General features: G+C 39.2%; 1 protein-coding gene across 1 annotated transcript in view; it reads left to right on the top strand.

Annotated features, from left to right (window-relative positions):
* LOC140719451 (myosin-9-like) overlaps positions 1–21,317 on the top strand; it is a 111,919-nt gene that overhangs the window by 4,781 nt on the left and 85,821 nt on the right. The window contains 1 exon segment of the mRNA XM_073034128.1: positions 13,357–13,709. Coding sequence (XP_072890229.1) covers positions 13,377–13,709 — 333 coding nt within the window. The 5' untranslated portion in view covers positions 13,357–13,376.

Genomic DNA, 21,317 nt, shown 5'->3' with positions numbered 1-21,317 from the left:
TAAAAAAAGGAAATATGACAGAGCTAAGGTGAGTGGGAGGACAGATGATTGGGAAGTGTTTAAGGAACAACAGAACTTAACTAAAAAGACAATACGGGGAGAAAAAAATGAGGTACGAACGCAAGCTAGCCAGGAATATAAAGGAAGATAGCAAAAGCTTTTTTAGGTATGTGAAGAGAAAGAAGATAGTTAAGAACAACGTTGGGCCCTTGAAGAATGAATTGGGTGAAATTGTTATGGGAAACAGAGAAATGGCAGAAGAATTTAATGAGTACTTTAGATCTGTCTTCACTAAGGAAGACACAAGCAATCTCCCAGATGTATGGATGGGCCAAGGACATAGGGTAACAGAGGAAATGAAACAGATTGATATTCGGAAGGAAACGGTGATGAGAAGACTGATGGGACTGAAGGCTGACAAATCCCCAGGTCCAGATGGTCTGCACCCTAGGGTACTAAAGGAGGTGGCCCTGGAAATTGCGGATGCATTGGTAATCATTTTCCAATGTTCCTTAGATTCAGGATCAGTCCCTGAGGATTGGAGAATGGCTAATGTTATCCCACTTTTTAAGAAAGGAAGGAGGGAGGAAACAGAGAACTATCGACCTGTCAGCCTGACATCAGTGGTGGGAACGATGCTAGAGTCCATTATTAAGGATGAAATAGTGGCATATCTAGATAGCAGTGATAGGATTGGGCCGAGCCAGCATGGATTTACCAGGGGTAAATCATGCTTGATTAATCTGTTGGGAGTTTTTCGAGGACGTAACCAGGAAGTTAGATGGGGGAGATCCAGTGGATGTAGTGTACCTTGATTTTCAGAAGGCATTTGATAAGGTCCCACATAGGAGATTGGTGGGTAAAATCAAAGCTCAGGGCATCGGGGGGAAGGCATTGACATGGATAGAAAACTGGTTGGCAGATAGAAAGCAAAGGGTAGCGGTGAATGGGTGTTTCTCGGAATGGCAGGTGGTGACTAGTGGGATGCCACAGGGCTCGGTATTGGGACCACAGCTGTTTACCATTTACGTTAACGATTTGGATGAAGGCATAGAAAATAACATCAGCAGATTTGCTGATGATACTAAGCTGGGTGGCAGTGTGACATGTGATGAGGATGTTAGGAGAATTCAGGGTGACTTGGATAGGCTGGGTGAGTTGGCAGATGGCGTTTAATGTGAATAAGTGTGAGGTTATCCACTTTGGGAGTAAGAACAGGAAGGCAGATTATTATCTGAACGGTGTAGAGTTGGGTAAGGGAGAAATACAAAGAGATCTCGGAGTCCTTGTTCGTCAGTCACTGAAGGTGAATGAGCAAGTACAGCAGGCAGTGAAGAAGGCTAATGGAATGTTGGCCTTTATTACAAAGGGAATTGAGTACAAGAGCAAGGAAATCCTCTTGCATTTGTACAGAGCCCTGGTGAGACCACACCTGGAGTATTGTGTACAGTTTTGGTCTCCAGGGTTAAGGAAGGACATCCTGGCTGTAGAGGAAGTGCAGCATAGATTCACGAGGTTAATTCCTGGGATGTCTGGACTGTCTTACGCAGAGAGGTTAGAGAGACTGGGCTTGTATACGCTAGAATTAAGGAGATTGAGAGGGGATCTGATTGCAACATATAAGATTATTAAGGGATTGGACAAGATAGAGGCAGGAAATATGTTCCAGATGCTGGGAGAGTCCAGTACCAGAGGGCATGGTTTGAGAATAAGGGGTAGGTAATTTAGGACAGAGTTAAGGAAAAACTTCTTCTCCCAGAGAGTTGTGGGGGTCTGGAGTGCACTGCCTCGGAAGGTAGTGGAGGCCAATTCTCTGGATGCTTCCAAGAAGGAGCTAGATAGGTATCTTATGGATAGGGGAATCAAGGGATATGGGGACAAGGCAGGAACCGGGTATTGATAGTAATTGATCAGCCATGATCTCAAAATGGCGGTGCAGGCTCGAAGGGCCGAATGGTCTACTTCTGCACCTATTGTCTATTGCCTATTTACTGAGTACCTGGAAATGGCTGTATAAAGATCAGGATTGGCAAATAAGTTTTGTAATTTTCAAAAGTGAAGAGGAATGGATGGCTGCATTAACTAGAAATAACAATGGGAGTTTAAAAATACAACATCTAAGGTAGAAACAGACTACTTTAAAATATGAAATAAAGACTAAATAATTATAGGATAATTTTTCCAGTAATAAACAGGCGAGGTAGAGTGAAAGAGGCAAGCAGTGGTTATTCCCACAAGTAAAGATAGTGTGCAAAGTTGAATGCTAATAAAACTAATATGGATTGAAGGGCTTCGGCCCAGAATGATGCTGCCTGACCTACAGATTTTTGTCTGTATTGATCCAAATTTCAAGCATCTGCACTCTCTCGTGTCAGATTACAGGAGGGAGTTTATATTCTGAGATTGTGGAATTTGATATGTTTACCAAAGAGTTTAAGGAGCGATTGATAAGTATTTATGACACGGAATTGATTAACTAGAGGCAGCTTAATGATTTATTGCAGTCCAGTGGCAGAATACTGGGTAAATTCTGTGGTATTTGTAAATACCAAAAGCTTAAATGTTTATTGGATAATCACATTGAGGTGTCCTTATAATGATTGAGGCCAATGGGTGGGGATTGGAGGAAACATGCCAAAGAACTAAATTGTACTGACACGCAGCATGATTGCAGTCATCAGAAAGGATAGTTTTTGTAATCATTTGATTAAGTCTGCTAGGTTCAATCATTAGCTAGTTCATAGTCAGCCATTCCATTGCTAAAAATCAGGAGTGTGGCCATTTGCTGTTTATTCTAATACAATTTATAACTCTTCTAATTCACTAGCACCTGGATAATAACCAGATACAAGCTTTGATAAGTAGCTTGGTAACATTTATAGAGCCCAAGCATTACATTATCATAATTTCTTGGCTGTCAGTCTCTTGTCCACTGTAAAACAAATCTTTTGGGGTAAATAATGGGTTGGTTGTCCATCTTAGCCATAAGTTGTTGATAATGAGTAGTGGCTTCATGCATTGGAGAATGGATCCTCTACTTCCTCATATGGAGACCATAGTCAGTACAGATTGTCAACAAAGAGATGTTATCAATCAACACAAGCACATCTCAAGGATGTACACTTACCCTACTGGTCTGCTCCATCTACACGACTGTGGTGAAGCACAGTTTAAGAAGCCAGTTATAAGCTTGCAGATGTTACCAATCTCAGATGACAACAAGGAGTGAGATAAATCAGCTAGATAAGTGGTATGAAACAAAATTTTCTACTCAGTGTCAGCAAGATCAAGGATTTGATTGTGGACTATGAGGAAGGAGAAGTTAGAATATACACCAGTATTCGTTGAGAAATGAGCAGTGAAAAATGTGAGCATTTTATGTTTCTCATTTCAGAGTATCTGTCCTGAGATACATCTATGTTGATTGTCAACAAAGAGATGTTATCACCAATCTATACTGACTATGGTGTCCTTATGGGAAGCCCAACACATTGATACAACTATGAAAAAGGCATGTCAGCAGATTTTAAAGAGTTTGAGAAGATTTGGTATGCCGCCAAAGAGTCTTGCAAATTTCTATGGATGTACAGTGGGGAGTATTCTGACTGGTGCCTCACAGCCTGGAATGAAGATTCCAATGCACAGGATCACAAGAATCTGCAGGGAGTTGTAGATTTAGTCAGCTCCATCATGGAAGTCTATGAACATTATCTTATTATTCCTTTTGCACTATTTTGTAAAGTATAGCAATTTTGTTTTTGCATTGAAGTACTACCACAAAACAACAGATTTCACATCATAGAAGACTGATAATAAACTTGATTCTCATTCAAGGCAAAAGTCAGTAGGTTGCAGAATCCACTCAGTTGGTAAGTGCAGTACCACAAATAATCAGTAATTTCAATAGATCAGAATTGGGCACTTTGATAAGATAACTTTAGAAATACACTTGATAAACAGTCTCATCCTAAAATGTTAATTGTTTATTCTACAGTATAGATACTGTTCAACTTGCTGAGTTTCTCTAGCGCAGGGGTTCCCAACCTGGGGTCCATGGATACCTTGCATAATAGTATTGGTTCATGGCATAAAAAAGGTTGGGAACCCTGCAGCGTTTATGAGTGTGTTCTAGATTTACAGCATCTGCAGAATCGCTTGTATCTATATTCCATTTTTCCCTACTTAGGTTTTCAAAATGTTCTCAATACTCCAGTTAATTTCCTTAACATTAACACCCACTTTTCTAGTGGAATTACACTCAGTGGCCACCTTATTATGTAGACCTGTACATCTGCTCATTAATGCAAATATCAAATCAGCCATTCATTTGGCAGCAGCTCAGTGCATAAAAGCATGCAGACATGATCGAGAGATTCACTAACAGAATGAGAAAGAAATGTGATCCCAAGTGACTTTGACCATGGAATGATTATACACAAAATACTCTGCAGATGCTGGGATCAAAGCAACACGCACAACATGCTGGAGGAACTCAGCAGGTTTGGCAGCGTCCGTTGACTGTTTCCACAGATGCTGCTCGACCTGCTGAATTCCTGCAGCGTGTTGTGCATGTTACCATGGAATGATTGTTGGTGCCAGATGGGGTGGTTTAAGTATCTCAAACTGCTGATCCCCTGGGATTTTTGTGCACAACAGTTTTGAGTTTACAAAGAACAGTGCAAGAAAACAAACAAAACACTGAGCAACATTTCTGTGGGTGAAAATGCTTTGTTAATGAGAGGTCAGGAAAATGGCCAGACTAGTTCAAGCTGACAGGATTGTGACAATTCATAACCATGTGTTACAACTGCATCATGCAGAAGAGCATATCTGAACACACAACAAATCAAATCTGAAGTGGATGGGTTACAGCAGCTGAAGACCATGAACATATACTCAGTGGCCACTTCAGGTACTGGAGATACCTAATAAATTGAGCACTGAGTACATGTCCCAGTGGAATATGTATTTGTTCAGGAGACAACTATAAATATTGGAATCTGGAGCAGCAAATAATGCACTGGAGGAACTCAGTGGATTGTGCAGCATTTGTGGGATTTTGAACTGAAACATTGACTTTTTCTTTTCTCTCACGTGTGCTGTGTGACCTGCTGAATATCTCCAGAACATTTGTTGATCATTGAAATAATTTTTAATGACTAACTAATTTTTAATAGATCCAATCTATTTTAACCAACTGTTCTCTCATCCTTGAAGTAATCTTCACTACTGGATCCAACACCAAGTTTGAGGTTATAACTTGGTCATGCTGAACTGAGGGGTCAGATGCACTTCATGCCTGTCATGGCTAGTGTGTATATAGCATGATCCACATTCTGTAGATTCCCATTGTTCTACTTAATAGTATCAAATTTTAGAAAGTTAGAAATTGGTGCAGGAGTTCATTTAATAGCTCTAGCGATCCATGTTCAATTATGATCTACAGTGCTATCTGTGGGGTTTGCGTATTCTCCCTGTATCACCGCCAAGGTTTCCCTGGGTTTCTGTTTTTTCCAGATGCGTAGAGTGGTTAATTGGCTGCTGTAAGTGATGCAACTGAGTGGTAGAACCAGGGTGAATTAATGGGACTGGGAGGTGGTGAAACCATGTTCATGGGAAAATAAGGGAATGAGATTGCTATATGAGCTGGTATTAGACTTAATAGATTAAAATAGCCTGCTGTTATGTTATAAGAAAATAAAGGTAATGATGTCCATAGACTGTCAGGTAAGGACAGTGATTACAAACACAAAGGCATAATTCAAAGCTCTTTAACTGAATACATATTGTAAAATGTAGATGAATTGATAGTATAAATAGATACATTCAAATAACCCTTTACCAAAGTCAGGATTGCACAGTAACCAAGGATAAGAATTTAATATTTCTGGATATTTTCAGATAAGCAAAATGGAATAGGAGATGGGCTATTTTTTTACCTGATTGGTAAAGACAATAGAGTGGAAGAGATGAGAGTGCAGTCTGTTTGGGTAAAACAGCAAAGGACAGAAAATGTTGATGGCAGTTGCATAAATGTCCCCAAAATAGTAAGTGATGCAGTATGTGAGTAAATTAGTTGTGTGTAATGAGGTTAACACAATAATAATGTAGACTGAGCAAGTCAAATTAGTTGTAATATGGCGGATGAAATTGTGAAATTAAGAGGGAATTCTCGATCAGTATCTAGAGGAATTGCTAAAGAACCAGGCTATTTTAGATCTGTGTAATATGAAAAGGTTAATTGAGGATCTGTAGCTAAAGGGCCTTTAGGGAACAATGATCATAATATGACTGGATTTTATACAAAGATTGAAGGTGATTTAGTTCATTCTGAGTAAAGCAAACTGAAGGCAGGAGGTATATATTGTCTATAGCAAGTTGTGATGCATTGAAGGTATGACTTTATGATGTAAATGAGCAAAGACTGATGTTCAAATATTTAGTATCTAGTAGATTTAGGAAATCTCAGAACTCGGAAAGTCAATGCTTTAAGGTTATGGAAAATAAAAATAGGTTTTGGGAAATATAAAAGCAAATTTGAAGATCTACTATAGTGATATTAAAATAAAAGGTTAGCTAAAGTTAGTATGGGTCCCTTAATGAATATGAAAAAAATAACTTGTTGCAGATGAGGGAAGTGGTAGGGAAACCAAATATTTTTCAGCTTTCCTTGGAGAAGGTACAGAAAACATCTTGGGAAATATTGGAGAACTACATGTGTGGAGCAAATGAGCTCAAGGCAATAAGCTTTCAGTGGGGAAAAAATGGTATTGAAAGGTGATTTAAGAAATAGTATTGAAAGGTAATAAATCCCCACAATCTATATCCAAGGGGTTTTGAAGGAGATGGCAGTGGAAATAATGTGTTGTCATCTTTCAAATTTCCATAGATTCTGGAAGATAGTAAGTGTAACCCCACATTTTAAGGAAGGTGGCAGAAAGACGATAAGACCAGTTAGCTTGATATCTGTAGTAGGGAGACAGTGCTAGAATCTGTTATTACTGTTAAAAGGTTTAGATTGAAAATAATAACATTATGTAGAATCAACATGGCTTTATGAATTGGAGATCACTTTTGATAATTTATTAGAATTTTTGAGCTTGCAACTAGTGGAATGGGTAAGGCAAGTCAATTGCCGTATGTGCGAGTCAGTTCATAAAATGCCTTATGAAATTTAAACAATAATGTGTACCCTGCATTGGTGAATGGTTACTGGACAAAAACATTTGGGTAATTTTCATTGGGAAGACCAATAGGATATGCCAGGAGTCAGTACTGAGGACAATGTGTATCATTGATTTAGATGAAGGAATCATGTTTGCTGATACTAAGTAGGTGGTAATGTGTCTGTGAGGAAGATGCACAGAAGCTGCAGGGGAATACAAGCAGGTGAAGTTAGCAAGGATATAACATATGAAACATAAAGATGTAGACAGAAAGATGAAGCATTTTAAATTATTTAAAAAATGTTGGTATTCAGATGGGCTAGAATATTCTTATAAATTATCGAAAATTAATGTGCAAATTCAGCAAGAAATTAGGAAGGAAATGGTATACTTAAGAGGCAATGAGTATAAGAATACAGATAACTTGCTGCAATTAGCAACTTTGTGAATCAGCACTTGAAGTATTGTGCAGATTTTTCATATTTTTATCTGAGAAAATATGTTTTTGATAGAGTGATTGCAGCTAATGTTAACTAGATTGATTCCTGCATTGCTGGGTATATTGCATGAGGAGAGATAAACATGAGGAGAGATAAAGTTGAATTGTCACAATTCAACCAATTAATACAGCTAAGTGGAAACAGCCTTACTCCAGGGCCAAGGTGCAAAACACAATACCAACAATCATAACCGCACAAGGGCACATAAAGCACATACAAGACAGCAGTAAAATAGTCAAAAACTTTAAAAAAAAAATTGCAGTAACTGTGTAAAAGTCTTCGACATTTGTGTATGTATATATAATATGTGTGTGTATGTAATATATAACATATATTTTAAAAAAGCTAGGGTGCCCAAGATGTTTGCATAGTACTGCATTTGTCAACGTGGAGCGGAGAGTGAGTTTGTAAATCGACAGGAGCTAAGAATGTTGGGAATGGTGAGGGGTGGAGTGCCAGAGGGGTGTGGGACAAGTGACAGGAGGAGTGCCAGGAGCAGGAAATGGTGCAGATGCACGCACATCCAGCCCTAAGACACCAGGCAAGGTTATTTAATTCTAAACAATTGGCTTATTGATCATTTCAGAAAGTTTCCCTGGTGCTTGCCACCTCCTTCTTTTCCCAACCATGATTCCTCTCTTCCTGCCCCCCTTTCCATTTCCATTTTCAGTCCCTTTTGGAACTGAAAGTCCCATATCAAAATCAGGTTTATCATCATCACGTCATGAAATTTGTTTTTGCAGCAGCAGTACAATAGGTAAAAATACTACAGAACTGTGCAAAGTCTTAGACACCCTAGCGCGCTGCGCGCGCTCTCTCTCTCTCTCTCTCTCCTCTCTCTCCTCTCTCTCTCTCTCTCTCTCATCTCTCTCCCTCTCATCTCTCTCTCTCTCTCTCTCTCCTCTCTCTCCTCTCACTCTCCTCTCTCTCTCTCTCTCTCTCTCCCCTCTCTCCCTCTCCCTCTCCTCTCTCCTCCCTCCTCTCCCTCTCCCTCTCCCTTCTCCTCCCTCTCTCTCTCTCTCTCTCCTCATCTCTCTCTCTCTCTCTCTCTCTCTCTCTCTCTCTCTCTCTCTCTCTCTCTCTCTCTCTCCTCTCTCCTCTCTCTTCTCTCTCTCTCTCCTCTCTCTCTCTCTCTCTCTCGTCTCTCTCTCTCTCTCTCTCCTCTCTCTCTCTCTCTCTCTCTCTCTCTCTCTCTCTCTCTCTCTCTCTCTCTCTCTCTCACACACACACACACACACACACACACACACACACACACACACACACACACACACACACACACACACACACACACACACACACACACACACACACACACACACACAGAATATATATATACATATATACTTTTTGCACAATTTATATAGAGAGATGAAGCAGACTGAGCTTATGCTCTCTAGAGTTTGGCTGGGAAATGGTGGAATCACTTTTTACTGCTGGAATCTTTCTGAAACAGAAGTATCAGTAGCTGTGTAGTATGAACATACAAGCAAAAGAAACATTTCAAGTGCACAGATCAATCCCATGTTCGCATTGACCAAAATTATCTTTGACTTACTCCCACTTATTTTTACAGTTTAGTCTGGCAGGTTACCTCAGGGGTGTGTGCTTAGCCCACTGCTCTATTCTCTGTATACCCATGGACTGTGGCTAGGCATAGCTCATATACCATCTATAAATCTGCTGACGATACAACTGCTGTTGGTAGAATCTCAGGTGGTGAAGAGACGGCATACAGGAGTGAGATATGCCAACTAATGGAGTGGTGGCACTGAATGTCAGTAAGATAAAAGAACTGATAGTGGACTTCAGGAAGGGTAAGACAAAGGAACACATACCAATCCTCATAGAGGGATCAGAAGTGGAGAGAGTGAGCAGTTTCAAGTTCTTGACTGTCAAGATCAAGAATCTAACCTCGTCCCAACATATTGATGCAGTTATAAAGAAGGCAAGACAGCGATTATATTTCATTAGGAGTTTGAAGAGATTTGCTATGTCAACAAATACTCAAAAAACTTCTATTGATGTACTGCGGAGAGCATTCTGACAGGCTGCATCACTGTTTGGTATTGGGGTGGGTGTGGAGAGAGCTACTGCACAGGACTGAAAGAAGCTGCAGAGGGTTGTGAATTTAGTCAGCTCCATCTTGGGTACCTGCAAAGTACTCAAGACATCTTCAAGGAGTGGTGTCTCAGAAAGGCAGCATCCATTATTAAGGACCCTCTAGCACCCAGACAATGCTCTTTTCTCACTGTTACCCATCAGGTAGGAGGTACAGAAGCCTTAAGGCACACACTCAGTGATTCAGGAACAGCTTCTTCCTCTCTGTCATCTAATTCATAAATAGACATTGAACCCTTGGACATTACCTCACTTTATTTATATATAGCATTTCTGGTTTTTTGCATGATTTTTAATCTATTCAATATACATATACTGTATAAGATTTACTTATTTTTTCTATATTATATTGCATTGAACTGCTGCTACTAAGTTAACAAATTTCAAGTTATATGCCGGTGATAATAAACCTGATTCTGATTCTACAGTTCTTGATATGCTGATATCATCCAGGTCCTTAAATGTGATGAATGTTCCTCATTCCTCCAGTCAGTGATATGCTGCTTTATATTCTTGTTAGATGTAAAACAATGCCTATAAAAAGTATTCACCCCTTGAAAATTCTCATGTTTTATTGTTTTACAACATTGAATCAGTGGATTTAATTTGGCTTTTTTTGACAGTGATCGACAGAAACAATTCCTTCGTGTCAAAATAAAAATAAATTTCTACAAATCGGTCTAAATTTATTACAGTTGATTAACACAAAATGATTGATTGCATAATTACTCACTGCTTTAAGTCAGTATTTAGTAGATGCACCTTTGACAACAATCATAGCCTTGAGTCTTTGTGGATAGGTCTCTATCAGCTTTGCACATCAAGACTGAAACTTTTCCCCATTTTTCTTTACAAAACTGTTTCACCTTTGTTAAATTGCAATGGGGATTGTGAGTGGATAGCCTTTTTCAAGTCCAGCCGCAAATTCTCAATTGGATTGAATTCTGGACTCTGACTTAACCACTCCAGGACATTAAATTTGTTGTTTTTAAGCCATTCCTGTGTAGCTTGGGGTCATTGTCTTGATGGAAAACAAATCTTCTCCCAAGTTTCAATTGTCCTACAAACTGCGTCAGGTTTTTCCTCCAGAATTTCCTCGTATTTTGCTGCATTCATTTTATTGTCTACCTTCACAATCTTTCCAGGGCCTGCTACAGTGAAGCATCCCCACTGCATATGCAGCCATCACCATGCTTCACAATAGGGATGGTGTTTTTGATTATGTGCGGTGTTTGACTTACACCCAAACAGTGTTTAGTCTGATGGCCAAAGAGCTCAATTTTAGTTTCATTAGACCATAGAACCTTCTTCCATCTATCTGACTTCAAAATCTCCCCGCGTGCCTTCTGTCAAACTCTAGCCGAGATTTCATGAGAGTTTTTTTCCAACTGCAGCTTTCTATTTGCCACTGTCCCATAAAGCTGTGACTGGTGAAGCACCAGGCAACTGTTGTATGTGTAGTCTCTCCCATCTCATAGCTCCCCCAGAGTTGTTATGGGTCCCTTGGTGGCCTCCCTCACTAGTCCCCTTCTTGCACGGTCCACTCAGTTTTTGAGGACTGCCTGCTCTAGGCAGGTTTACAGCTGTGCCATATTCTTTACATTTCTTGATGGTTGACTTAACTGTACTTCAAAGGATATTCAGTGACTTGGAAATGTATTGTATCCATCTCCTGACATGCTTTTCAATATCTTTTTTGTGGAGGTGCTTGGAGTGTTCTTTTATCTTCATGGTGTAGTTTTTGCCAGGATACTGACTAACCAGCAGTTAGATAGAGGTATTTTTACTACAACCAATTGAAACACCTTGACTGCATACAGATGAACTACATTTAACTAATTGTCTTCTAAAACCAATTGGCTGCATCAGTGATGATTAGGTGTCATTTTAAAGGGTGTAAACACTTGTGCCAATCGATTATTGTGTTTTGTATTTATAATTAATTAGATCACTTTGTGGCGATCTGTTGTCACTTTGAAATGAGTCTTCTTTTGTTGACCGATGTTTTTTTAAAAAAAAAGCGCCAAATCAAATTACTGTGATTGTGTTGTAAAACAATAAAACATGAAAATTTCCAAAGGGGGGTGAATACTTCTTATAGGGACTGTAGTTTTTCTAAATGCTTCTGTCATCCTAGTATCAAATATAGACCCTTCTGCTAAAGAAGTTGTTTGTTCTAGTTTACTTTGTCCATGGTTTTCTCATAATGCACTTGATCAACTAAGGGAAGTGAACATGGAATAAGTCTGATTAAGAATAATGTATCAGATTTTAACAATTGGCTCAATTGTTCATATTCATTAGGTGTTTAATACCATTTTAGCATATAATCTAGATTGTAACAAGCATTTCTTGGTCAGGGACGCTAGATTTTGAATGAGACATGGAAAAAAAAAAGCTGATCTCCAGGTTGTCTGAAGTTCATGGGTTGAAAAGTTTGGGGGTGGGCATTAATGTCAGAAGTAATTTTTAGAGCAGCTGCTTTATAAGATGTGATAATTGTTGTTTGACAAGGAATTGGCCTTTGCTTTCCATTGAGTTTGTTTACTTCTGAGAACAATGATTCAGTCTGATTTTGTACTAGTACTTGATTTTAGTATGGTACTGTTTATGATGATGAAAATCGTAATTTCAGACATGCTGTTAAGTTTTCTTCAAGTTCCCATCTACTGACAGTAAACCTGACTAAATGTGAATTTGGGCCAAAAACCATTCCATATTTATTTTCATGAGGCTTCGATAGTAGTTGTGAATCTGGAAATTAGAAACCACTTAAGAAACATTTAAATTGTCCATAATACCTGATGTTGCAAATTAGAATATATATGCTATTATTGTTTTGGAGGACTGAATTTTTGGTGGGCTAAATTACCCGAAGCATTTTTGAATAGAGAGATTTCACAATGACACAAAAATTCATCTTCCTTTCAATTAACATTTTAAAGCACTAGGTTTGTGCTACATATTTTAACAATTTATATTGTGAATTGATAAGTAAATATTTTATAAAGCTCTAAATTTGTTTCTAGTCCTGAATATTAAAATTTGATTCACGGTTAAGTGGGAATTTTTCTGCTTTCTATTCATTTGCATTCATTTTCCTTTTTCCTCAAATTTATGTAGGTTAAGTTTGAGCCTGAGGCAATTATCTATATATAGTGCTGCTGTGCATTGGGCAATGTTTGGTTATATTTATGGGTTACACACTGGTGCACAGCAAGCTTATATTGGGGTTGGAGGGCTGAGAGCAAGGTGGAATGGTGCAGTTTAAACTCACTAGCCCAGCATCCGGAATGCTGTGCTGGCTATCATAATAAACAAAGGATATGATGATGACGCATTACTTTTCTGTATATCAGTTACAAACTAAGAATAGCGTACACATCTATTTCAATTATATTTCATGCTTATGTAAATTCTATGTGCAACGTCACACTTTTGCAAAGATGCATCTTATCATTTAAATAAGCAGTTAAAATTTACCTTTTCCTTTTCTGTAAAATTTTGGTTATTTCCAAAAGTGTAGTTTCAATATCTGAGTCACCTGGATATCTTTTTTTAATTTGTAGGCTTCCAATAAGAAGACAAAATGGCTCAACGGGATGCAGACCGGTATCTCTATGTGGACAGAAATATTGTCAATAATCCATTGACACAAGCTGACTGGGCAGCAAAAAAATTAGTGTGGGTGCCCTCAGAACGCAATGGCTTTGAGGCTGCCAGTCTCAAGGAGGAGATTGGTGAAGAGGCACTCGTTGAATTGGTGGAGAATGGCAAGAAAGTTAAAATTAACAAGGATGACATCCAGAAGATGAACCCACCCAAATTCTCCAAAGTTGAAGATATGGCAGAGCTGACTTGTCTGAATGAAGCTTCTGTACTCCATAATTTGAAAGAGCGTTACTACTCAGGACTAATCTATGTAAGCTTTTTGTGTGCCATTGTTAATATTTTGTTTTTACTACTTGTTGTGATTGAATTGAAAATATTCAGGCAAAATCCAAAAATCTGTGCTTTGAGTAATCAAAAGTGGGAAAATCTGCTGATCCAACAACTGTCAAAGATGTGTTTATATAAGGGGATGTATACGCATATGATCAAACCTGTTCTGATCACTTGGCATTTAAAATATCCTTTTCCCCCTGCAAGTTAAAATCTAATTGGTGAAGACATTAGAAACTTCATGCTGATCAACATTATTAGTTTCAGCGAACCAACTTTCTTATAGAATGTAAGATGTCATTCACTGTCCATAACTTCTCAAGTTTCTGTTTGTAAGGCAGCACATCCACACTTTTCATAAATGCTGACAGTTGAACCCAATTTAGATTTAATTCTGTTTAAAAACATTTTCAAGTAGTTAACTCATTGTATTTTTATAACTTGAATTGAGACAGTGCTCCTCTATGTATCTAATGAAAATATGATGAACACTTGCGAAGAATCTAATCTTCCTAATTTTAAAGAAATTGGTCATGTTCCTTGTTTTGTTTTTCTGATGAGAAAACTGCTGGCATCAGTGCCTTTCACACCACAGATGGATAACGTAGCTGTTAGTTTCTGTGTGTCTGTTTTCTGCCACAAGAAGGCAGAAGCTATTTTACATCTGAATGAATTAAAAACTTTGTATCTGTAGCCAGTAGTCTCACCAGTTTTCATTGGTCATGAATCCTATTTAGTTGTCCATTTAATCTTGAGCATTTAGAATGTGTTTGAAAAATATAAATTCTTGCAGTTTACAAAGGAGCAGACCTTTCAGCACCTAAATTTGTTCTTAGAGTAAAACTGTACTTCATCATTAACCCTCCAACCACCTAATTTAATTTTATATCGCTCAGAAATCCTGACTGACATAAATCTCTGTTTTTAAAAATTGTCAACTAAGCTATCATCATTACATGGTAGTGAACTCTAAATGCTTGGCACTATAGTGGGAAAAAATGATTTGCTGTAAAGTAGCGCAGCTGCTTTACAGCTTCAGTGACGGGTTTAGTCATGACTTTTGGTCTGCGATTGTTTGCAAGTTTCTCTTATGGCCTTATGGGTTTCCTCTAGGTGCTCTGGTTTCCTCTCACTTTGAAAAGGCATGTAAGTTGTTTGGTTAATTTGGCACCAAATAGCACATTGTGTATATGTGGGTGATAGAATCTGGGGGGGTTGATGGGAACAGAGGGGAAAGGTTAAAATGGGATTGTGTAGGATTAATGTCCAAGTGGACATTGCTTTGTGGATCCAGAACTGGCTTGCCCACAGAAGGTAAAGAATAGTTGTAGATGGGTCATATTTTGCATGGAGGTCAGTCACCAGTGGAGTGCCTCAGGGATCTGTCCTGGGACCCTTACTCTTCATGATATTTATAAATGACCTGGATGAAGAAGCAGAGGGATGGGTTAGTAAATTTGCTGATGACACAAAGGTTGGAGGTGTTGTGGTTAGTGTGGAGAGCTGTCAGAGGTTACAGTGGGATGTTGATAGGATGCAGAACTGGGCTGAGAAGTGGCTGGTGGAGTTCAACCCAGGTAAGAGTGAGGTGGTTCATTTTGTTAGGTCTAATATGATGACAGAATATGGTATTAATGTTAGGACTCTGGGCAGTGTGGAGAATCAGAGGGATCTTGGGGTCTGAGTCCATAGGACATTCAATGCAGCTGCGCATGTTGACTCTGCGGTTAAGAAAGCGTATGGTGCATTGGCCTTCATCAATTGTAGGATTGAGTTTAGGAGCTGAGAGGTAACGTTGCAGCTATATAGGACCTTGGTCAGACCTCGCTTGGAGTGTTGTGCTCAGTTCTGGTCGCCTCACTACAGGAAGGATGTGGAAACCATAGAAAAGGTGCAGAGGAGATTTACAAGGATGTTGCCTGGATTGGGAAGCATGCCTTATGAGAATAGGTTGAGTGAACTTGGCTATTTTTCCTTGGAGTGACGGAGGATGAGAGTGACCTGATAGAGGTGTAAAAGGTGATGAGAGGCATTGATCGTGTGGATAGTCAGAGGCTTTTTCCCAGGGCTGAAATGGCTAGCACAAGAGGGCATAGTTTTAAGGTGCTTGGAAGTAGGTACAGAGAAGATGTCACGGGTAAGTTTTTTTTTTACATATAAGGTGGTGATTGCATGGAATGGCCTGTCAGCGACAGTGGTAGAGACGGATATGATTGGGTCTTCAAAGAGACTCCTGGACAGGTCCTTGGAGCTCAGAAAAATAGAGGGCTGTGGGTAACCCTAGGTAATTTCTAAGGTAAGGACATGTTCGGAACAGCTTTGTGGGCCAAAGGGCTTGTATTGTGCTGTAGGTTTTCTGTGTTTCTAATGTGAATGGATGGTGGGCTAAGGGCCTGTTTCTGAACTGTTTGATTCTATGTAACTCCTCAACAGGATAATCATTCTCTTGCAGGTTATATTTTCTGGTAGGTTTCATGAGCAGAACATTTTCTTTATCCACCTGAAGTGTTTTCACTTTCTTGTCCAGATTTTCTCTGCCTGTTTCTGTAAACATTGATTGTTGTTTAGGTATTATTATACTGTTATTGGTAGCAAGATCTTGTTGGAATAACAATTTCACATGTGGTTTCATAGCTATGTTATTTTCAATACACTTCTGTATTGAAGCCCTAGTAATTCTGGACCCTTGTAACATTGACTATGCAGGGAAGTCCATGGTACTTCCATGCCTAACATTGCATTCCTGAAATGGACTCTTCTTCTTGTGCCAGAGCTCAGAATACAATTACTGGGTAATTTAGAAGGAAAAGTTTCAAAGATCTGTCCAAGCTCCCTGTGAGAAATGCAATACGCACAAGACATCAGCTCGTAAATTCTAAAGATAGAAATGGAGCATGAGGGAAAATGATCTGTGAAGCATGGATCAATATCCCTGCTTGAGTGGTAGAAGGAACAGACTGTTCACTTAACTGCCCCATGTGCCATTACCTCCATCTTTGGAAGAATATGCATCAGCAACTCAATTCCACAAGACCAGAGTGTTAGTCATTCTTAGTCTTCAGTACCTGAGGAGGAGAGTTTCCATTGTTTTGGTATTTGGGTTCATTCCAATTGCTTAAGGAATTAATACTTATTTAAGCATAGATTCTCATCTGAAAGTACCAAATTTTTATATCCAGTATTGCCCATTGAAGATGTTGACCATGATACATTAGAGTTTCACTCTCCTTAAAATGGAACTGGAGCAAATGGAAAAGTGAGTGGGGAGGCAGAAGTAAAACTATTTCATCAAGATCCAGCAGACAACATGAGGTTGCTAGTATTAAGTGGAACCACAGTGACGCTGTGGGGCTATGTACAATACCTCCAGATATACCTCTTTTGAATTACTCTCACTGCCGCATGTAATTTTCTTTTATGTACTTTTAAATTGACTTAATGAACTACAGATTACACAATATTCTGAAGGGCTTGGCAGACTTGACTCTCAAGCAAGTAGGTATGGCACCTTAAGTGGGCAAAAGTTCATCGCCATGGCCAGGAGTGAGGCAGGAGAGGGGGACTCCAAGCCAAGCTGAAACAGAGGAATAAGACCCCTCTTCTCAGCATCTTTTTAGCACTTCCAGATGAGCTCAATGCCTTCTACGTTCACTTTGACTGTCAAAATGTGGAGGAATCATCACTAACTCCTACAGCCTCCAATGGTCCTGTGATTTCAGTCTCTGGAGCTGACGTGAGTAGCCTTCAGGAGGTTGAACCCATGGTAAACATCTGATCTAGATGGGGTACCTTGTTGAGTACTGAAGACATATGATCAACTGGCTGGAGTGTTCACTGATATCTTTAACAGTTCATTTTGGCAGTTTGAGTACCCATCTGCTTCAATCAGGCTTCAATTGTACTAGTGCCTAAGAAGAATGTGGTAACCTGCCTCAATAACTATCATCCAGTAGCACTGGCATCCACAGTGAAGAAGTGTTTTGAGAGGTTGGTGATGAAACATATCAACTCCTATCTGAGAAGCAACTTGGATCTGTGCCAATTTGCCTACCAGTGCAACAGATCCACAGCAGATGCCATCTCATTAGCTCTTCACTCAGCCTTGGAACATCTGGACAGCAAAGATACAAACACCAAAATGCTTTCTATTGACTATAACTCACCATTTAATACCATCATCCCCTCAAACTAATAAATAAGCTTCAAAACCTTGGCTTTGATACCTCCCTGTGCAATTGGATCCTTGATTTTTCTCACTTGAAGACCCCAGTCAGTTCAGATTGGCAACAACATCTACCCAAACTCCATCAGCATAGGTGCAACACAAGGTTGTGTGCTTAGCCCCCTGCTCTACTCGGTTTTACTTGTGTCTGTGAGGCTAACCACAGCTCCAATGCCATACTCAAGTTTGCTGATGACACAATGGTGTTGGCAGAATCAAAGGTGGTGATGAATCAGCATATAGGAGGGAGATTGAAAATCTGGCTGAGTGGTACCACAACAACAATCTCTCACTTGATGTCAACAAGATCAAGGAGCTGATATTCAGTTCATGAGGAGGAAACCAACGGTCCGTGAGCCAGTCCTCATTTGAGGTGGGGAGAGGGGGTCAGCAACTTTAAGTTCCTCGATATTATCATTTCAGAGAACCTGTCCTGACCCAGCATGTAAGTGGAAAGCATGGCAGAGCTTCTGCTTCCTTGGGTATTTGCACAGATTCAGCATGATATCTAAAACTTTGGCAAACGTCTATAGATGTGGAGAATATGTTGACTGGTTGCATCATAGCCTGATATAGGAATGCCAATGCCTTTAAATGAAAAGTCCTACAAAAAGTAGTGGATACAGCCAAGTCCATCACAGATAAAACCCTCCCACCGTTAATCATATGCTGTTTTCTCCTGGTAGGGAGAGTTTTTAGTTCCAAGTGCTCCTGTCACGTTTTGTCACCTTGTAACCTTATCCTTCAATCTCTCTGAATTATGGAGGACAGCATGTGTATAAATGTCTCTTTCCAGCAGGCTTCATCATGATCATCATGACTCCAGTATTTCTACTATTTTTTAAAATGCTTCTTAATTGTACATACGATTTTTTAATGTTCTATCGCTGAGCAGCAGTGAATCTTCTGATTGGCCTGTCAGAGTTCTCTTTGGGAACTAGCTGACTTGATCAGCATTTCTGATCTGTCTATTGTTCACGATTGCACTTAATAATAAAAAAAAAGCACTTCTTCATGGAGCATTGCTGCAGGAAAAGAACATTTATCATCAGGGACCTCCCACCACCCAGGTCATGCTCTCTTCTCACTGTTGCCATCAGGAAGAAGATATAGGAGCCTCAGGACATTCACCACCAAGTTCAAGAACAGTTATTGCCCCTCAACCATCAGGCTCTTGAACCAAAGGGGATAACTTCACTCAACTTCACTTGCCCCATCAAATGTTCCCTTACCTATGGACTTGCATTCAACGATTCTTCATCTCATGTTCTCAATATTTATTGCTTATTTATTATTATTATTTTTGTATTTGCACAGTTTGTTGTCTTTTGCACACTGGATAATTGTCCAAGATGGTGCAGTCTTTCATTGATTCTATTATGGTTATTATTCTATTTTGGATTTATTGAGTATGCTTGCAAGAAAATTAATCTCAGGGTTGTATATGGTGACATATATGTACTTTAATAGTAAATTTACTTTGAACTTTGATTTATAATCATTTGGCAATGTGCAATAATGTCTAATAACAGGAAACCAAGGAAATTGCAAATACTGCTTACATTCCTCAATGTGTTTTTGGATTAAATTTGGTGACTATATATCCTTAATTATTCTTTTTGACCTCATTAGTATATTATAATCTAGTGAGTCCAGTAGATGAAATCACCTCCAGTTTCTCTGAGATGGGAAGCCCTATAATTCCTAAACATTTCTGATAATTCAGAAACTTAGTTCTGTATCAGTGTGCTTGGTAAGGCTTAAGTGTATAAATTTGGAAGATAGTGGTGGACAAAGTGTAATTGTCCTAATTCTTAACTATCCCCACGTCTCATTGTAAAGGTTGGGTCTCCTTTTATTCATTTTTGTCTTCTACTGTTAACTTTGATCTGCTAGTTGTATTTGAAAAATTGCATGTATATTGGCCTGAGGATTGAACTGATAATGAATTCTCTGAACCTACTGTTCCTTGATTCCATTTCCAAGTGTGCAGAGCCTTTCAGTTTTTTTTCCAGATGTATTGCAATACATTTTACCATTTTAACTGGGTGTTGAGGAAGATGGAGATTCTTCAGGGAGATTATAGTCTTGGTAAATAGATGCAGAATTAATGTTTTCCCTTGTTATGTTTTGTAACTCCAATACATAAAATTAATTAAAAGCAACAGAACTCAAAACTGGGAATGTGAGTCTAACTGCAGTATGTGTTTACTTTCAGTGAGACATGCATGTATCATGTGGTAGTGTCGTGATATAGAAACATAGAAAATAGGTGCAGGAGTAGGCCATTCGGCCCTTCGAGCCTGCACCGCCATTCAGTATGATCATGGCTGATCATCCAATTCAGAACCCTGTACCTGCTTTCTCTCCATACCCCCGATCCCTTTAGCCACAAAGGGCCATATCTAACTTCCTCTTAAATATAGCCAATGAACCGGCCTCAACTGTTTCCTGTGGCAGAGAATTCCACAGATTAAACACTCTGTGTGAAGAAGTTTTTCCTCATCTCGGTCCTAAAAGGGTCTCGGCCCGAAACGTCGACAGCGCTTCTCCCTATAGATGCTGCCTAGCCTGCTGTGTTCTACCAGCATTTTGTGTGTGAACATATTTACAAGATTACTCAAATATTACATACACAACAATCCTGACTAGGCTTCCTAGAACTAGTCTGTAAATGGAGGGTTTGAGATTGAGACCCTCAATCTATAACAGGGTTTCCCAACCTTTTTTATGGCATGGAGCCTTGCCATTAACTAAAGGGTTCATGGATCTCAGCTTGGAAACTGCTCTGTCAGAGCAAGGACTCGTTAGGCTAGGTAACAGCTTCACCCCCTCCCCCACTCTCAGCTGAGAGAATTCTGAACACTGCCAGCACCCAGTACATTATTTATGACAGCACCGATAATACTGTTGTATATTAACTATGTGCAGTTTATGTCAACAGAAAAGGTATTTAAAAATTTTCTTTTTATCACATAACAGCACATTATTTAATGTGCTAAATGTGATCTATGTACTGCATGTTTCATTTGGCCCCTGAGGAATTTTGTTTCATTTAGCTGTATACATGTGTATCGTTGAATGACAATAAACTTGAACTTTTAACCTCATTGGTAAATTGAAATTCTAACCCAGGAGGGCCATGAAAACTCAGCCTCTGAATATATTCAAGACAAGATCGATTTCCTTTTGGATATAGGATAGGGGATACAGGGTTAATGCAGAAAAGTGCTATTTGAGGTAAAAAGTCAGTTCATCTTTTTGAATAGTGGAGAAGCACAATGGGCCAAACGCCTACCTTTTCTGTTACTTGTGATCCAGAAATCTCATTGAAAATAGCTAATCTGGAATTTGGGGTAATTGTTT

The sequence above is a fragment of the Hemitrygon akajei genome, chromosome 31 (genome assembly GCF_048418815.1).
Source record: "Hemitrygon akajei chromosome 31, sHemAka1.3, whole genome shotgun sequence".
NCBI classification, from domain to species: domain Eukaryota; kingdom Metazoa; phylum Chordata; class Chondrichthyes; order Myliobatiformes; family Dasyatidae; genus Hemitrygon; species Hemitrygon akajei.
The sequence above is the reverse complement of the archived record's forward strand: the minus strand, read 5'-3'. Positions and strand labels throughout refer to the sequence as shown.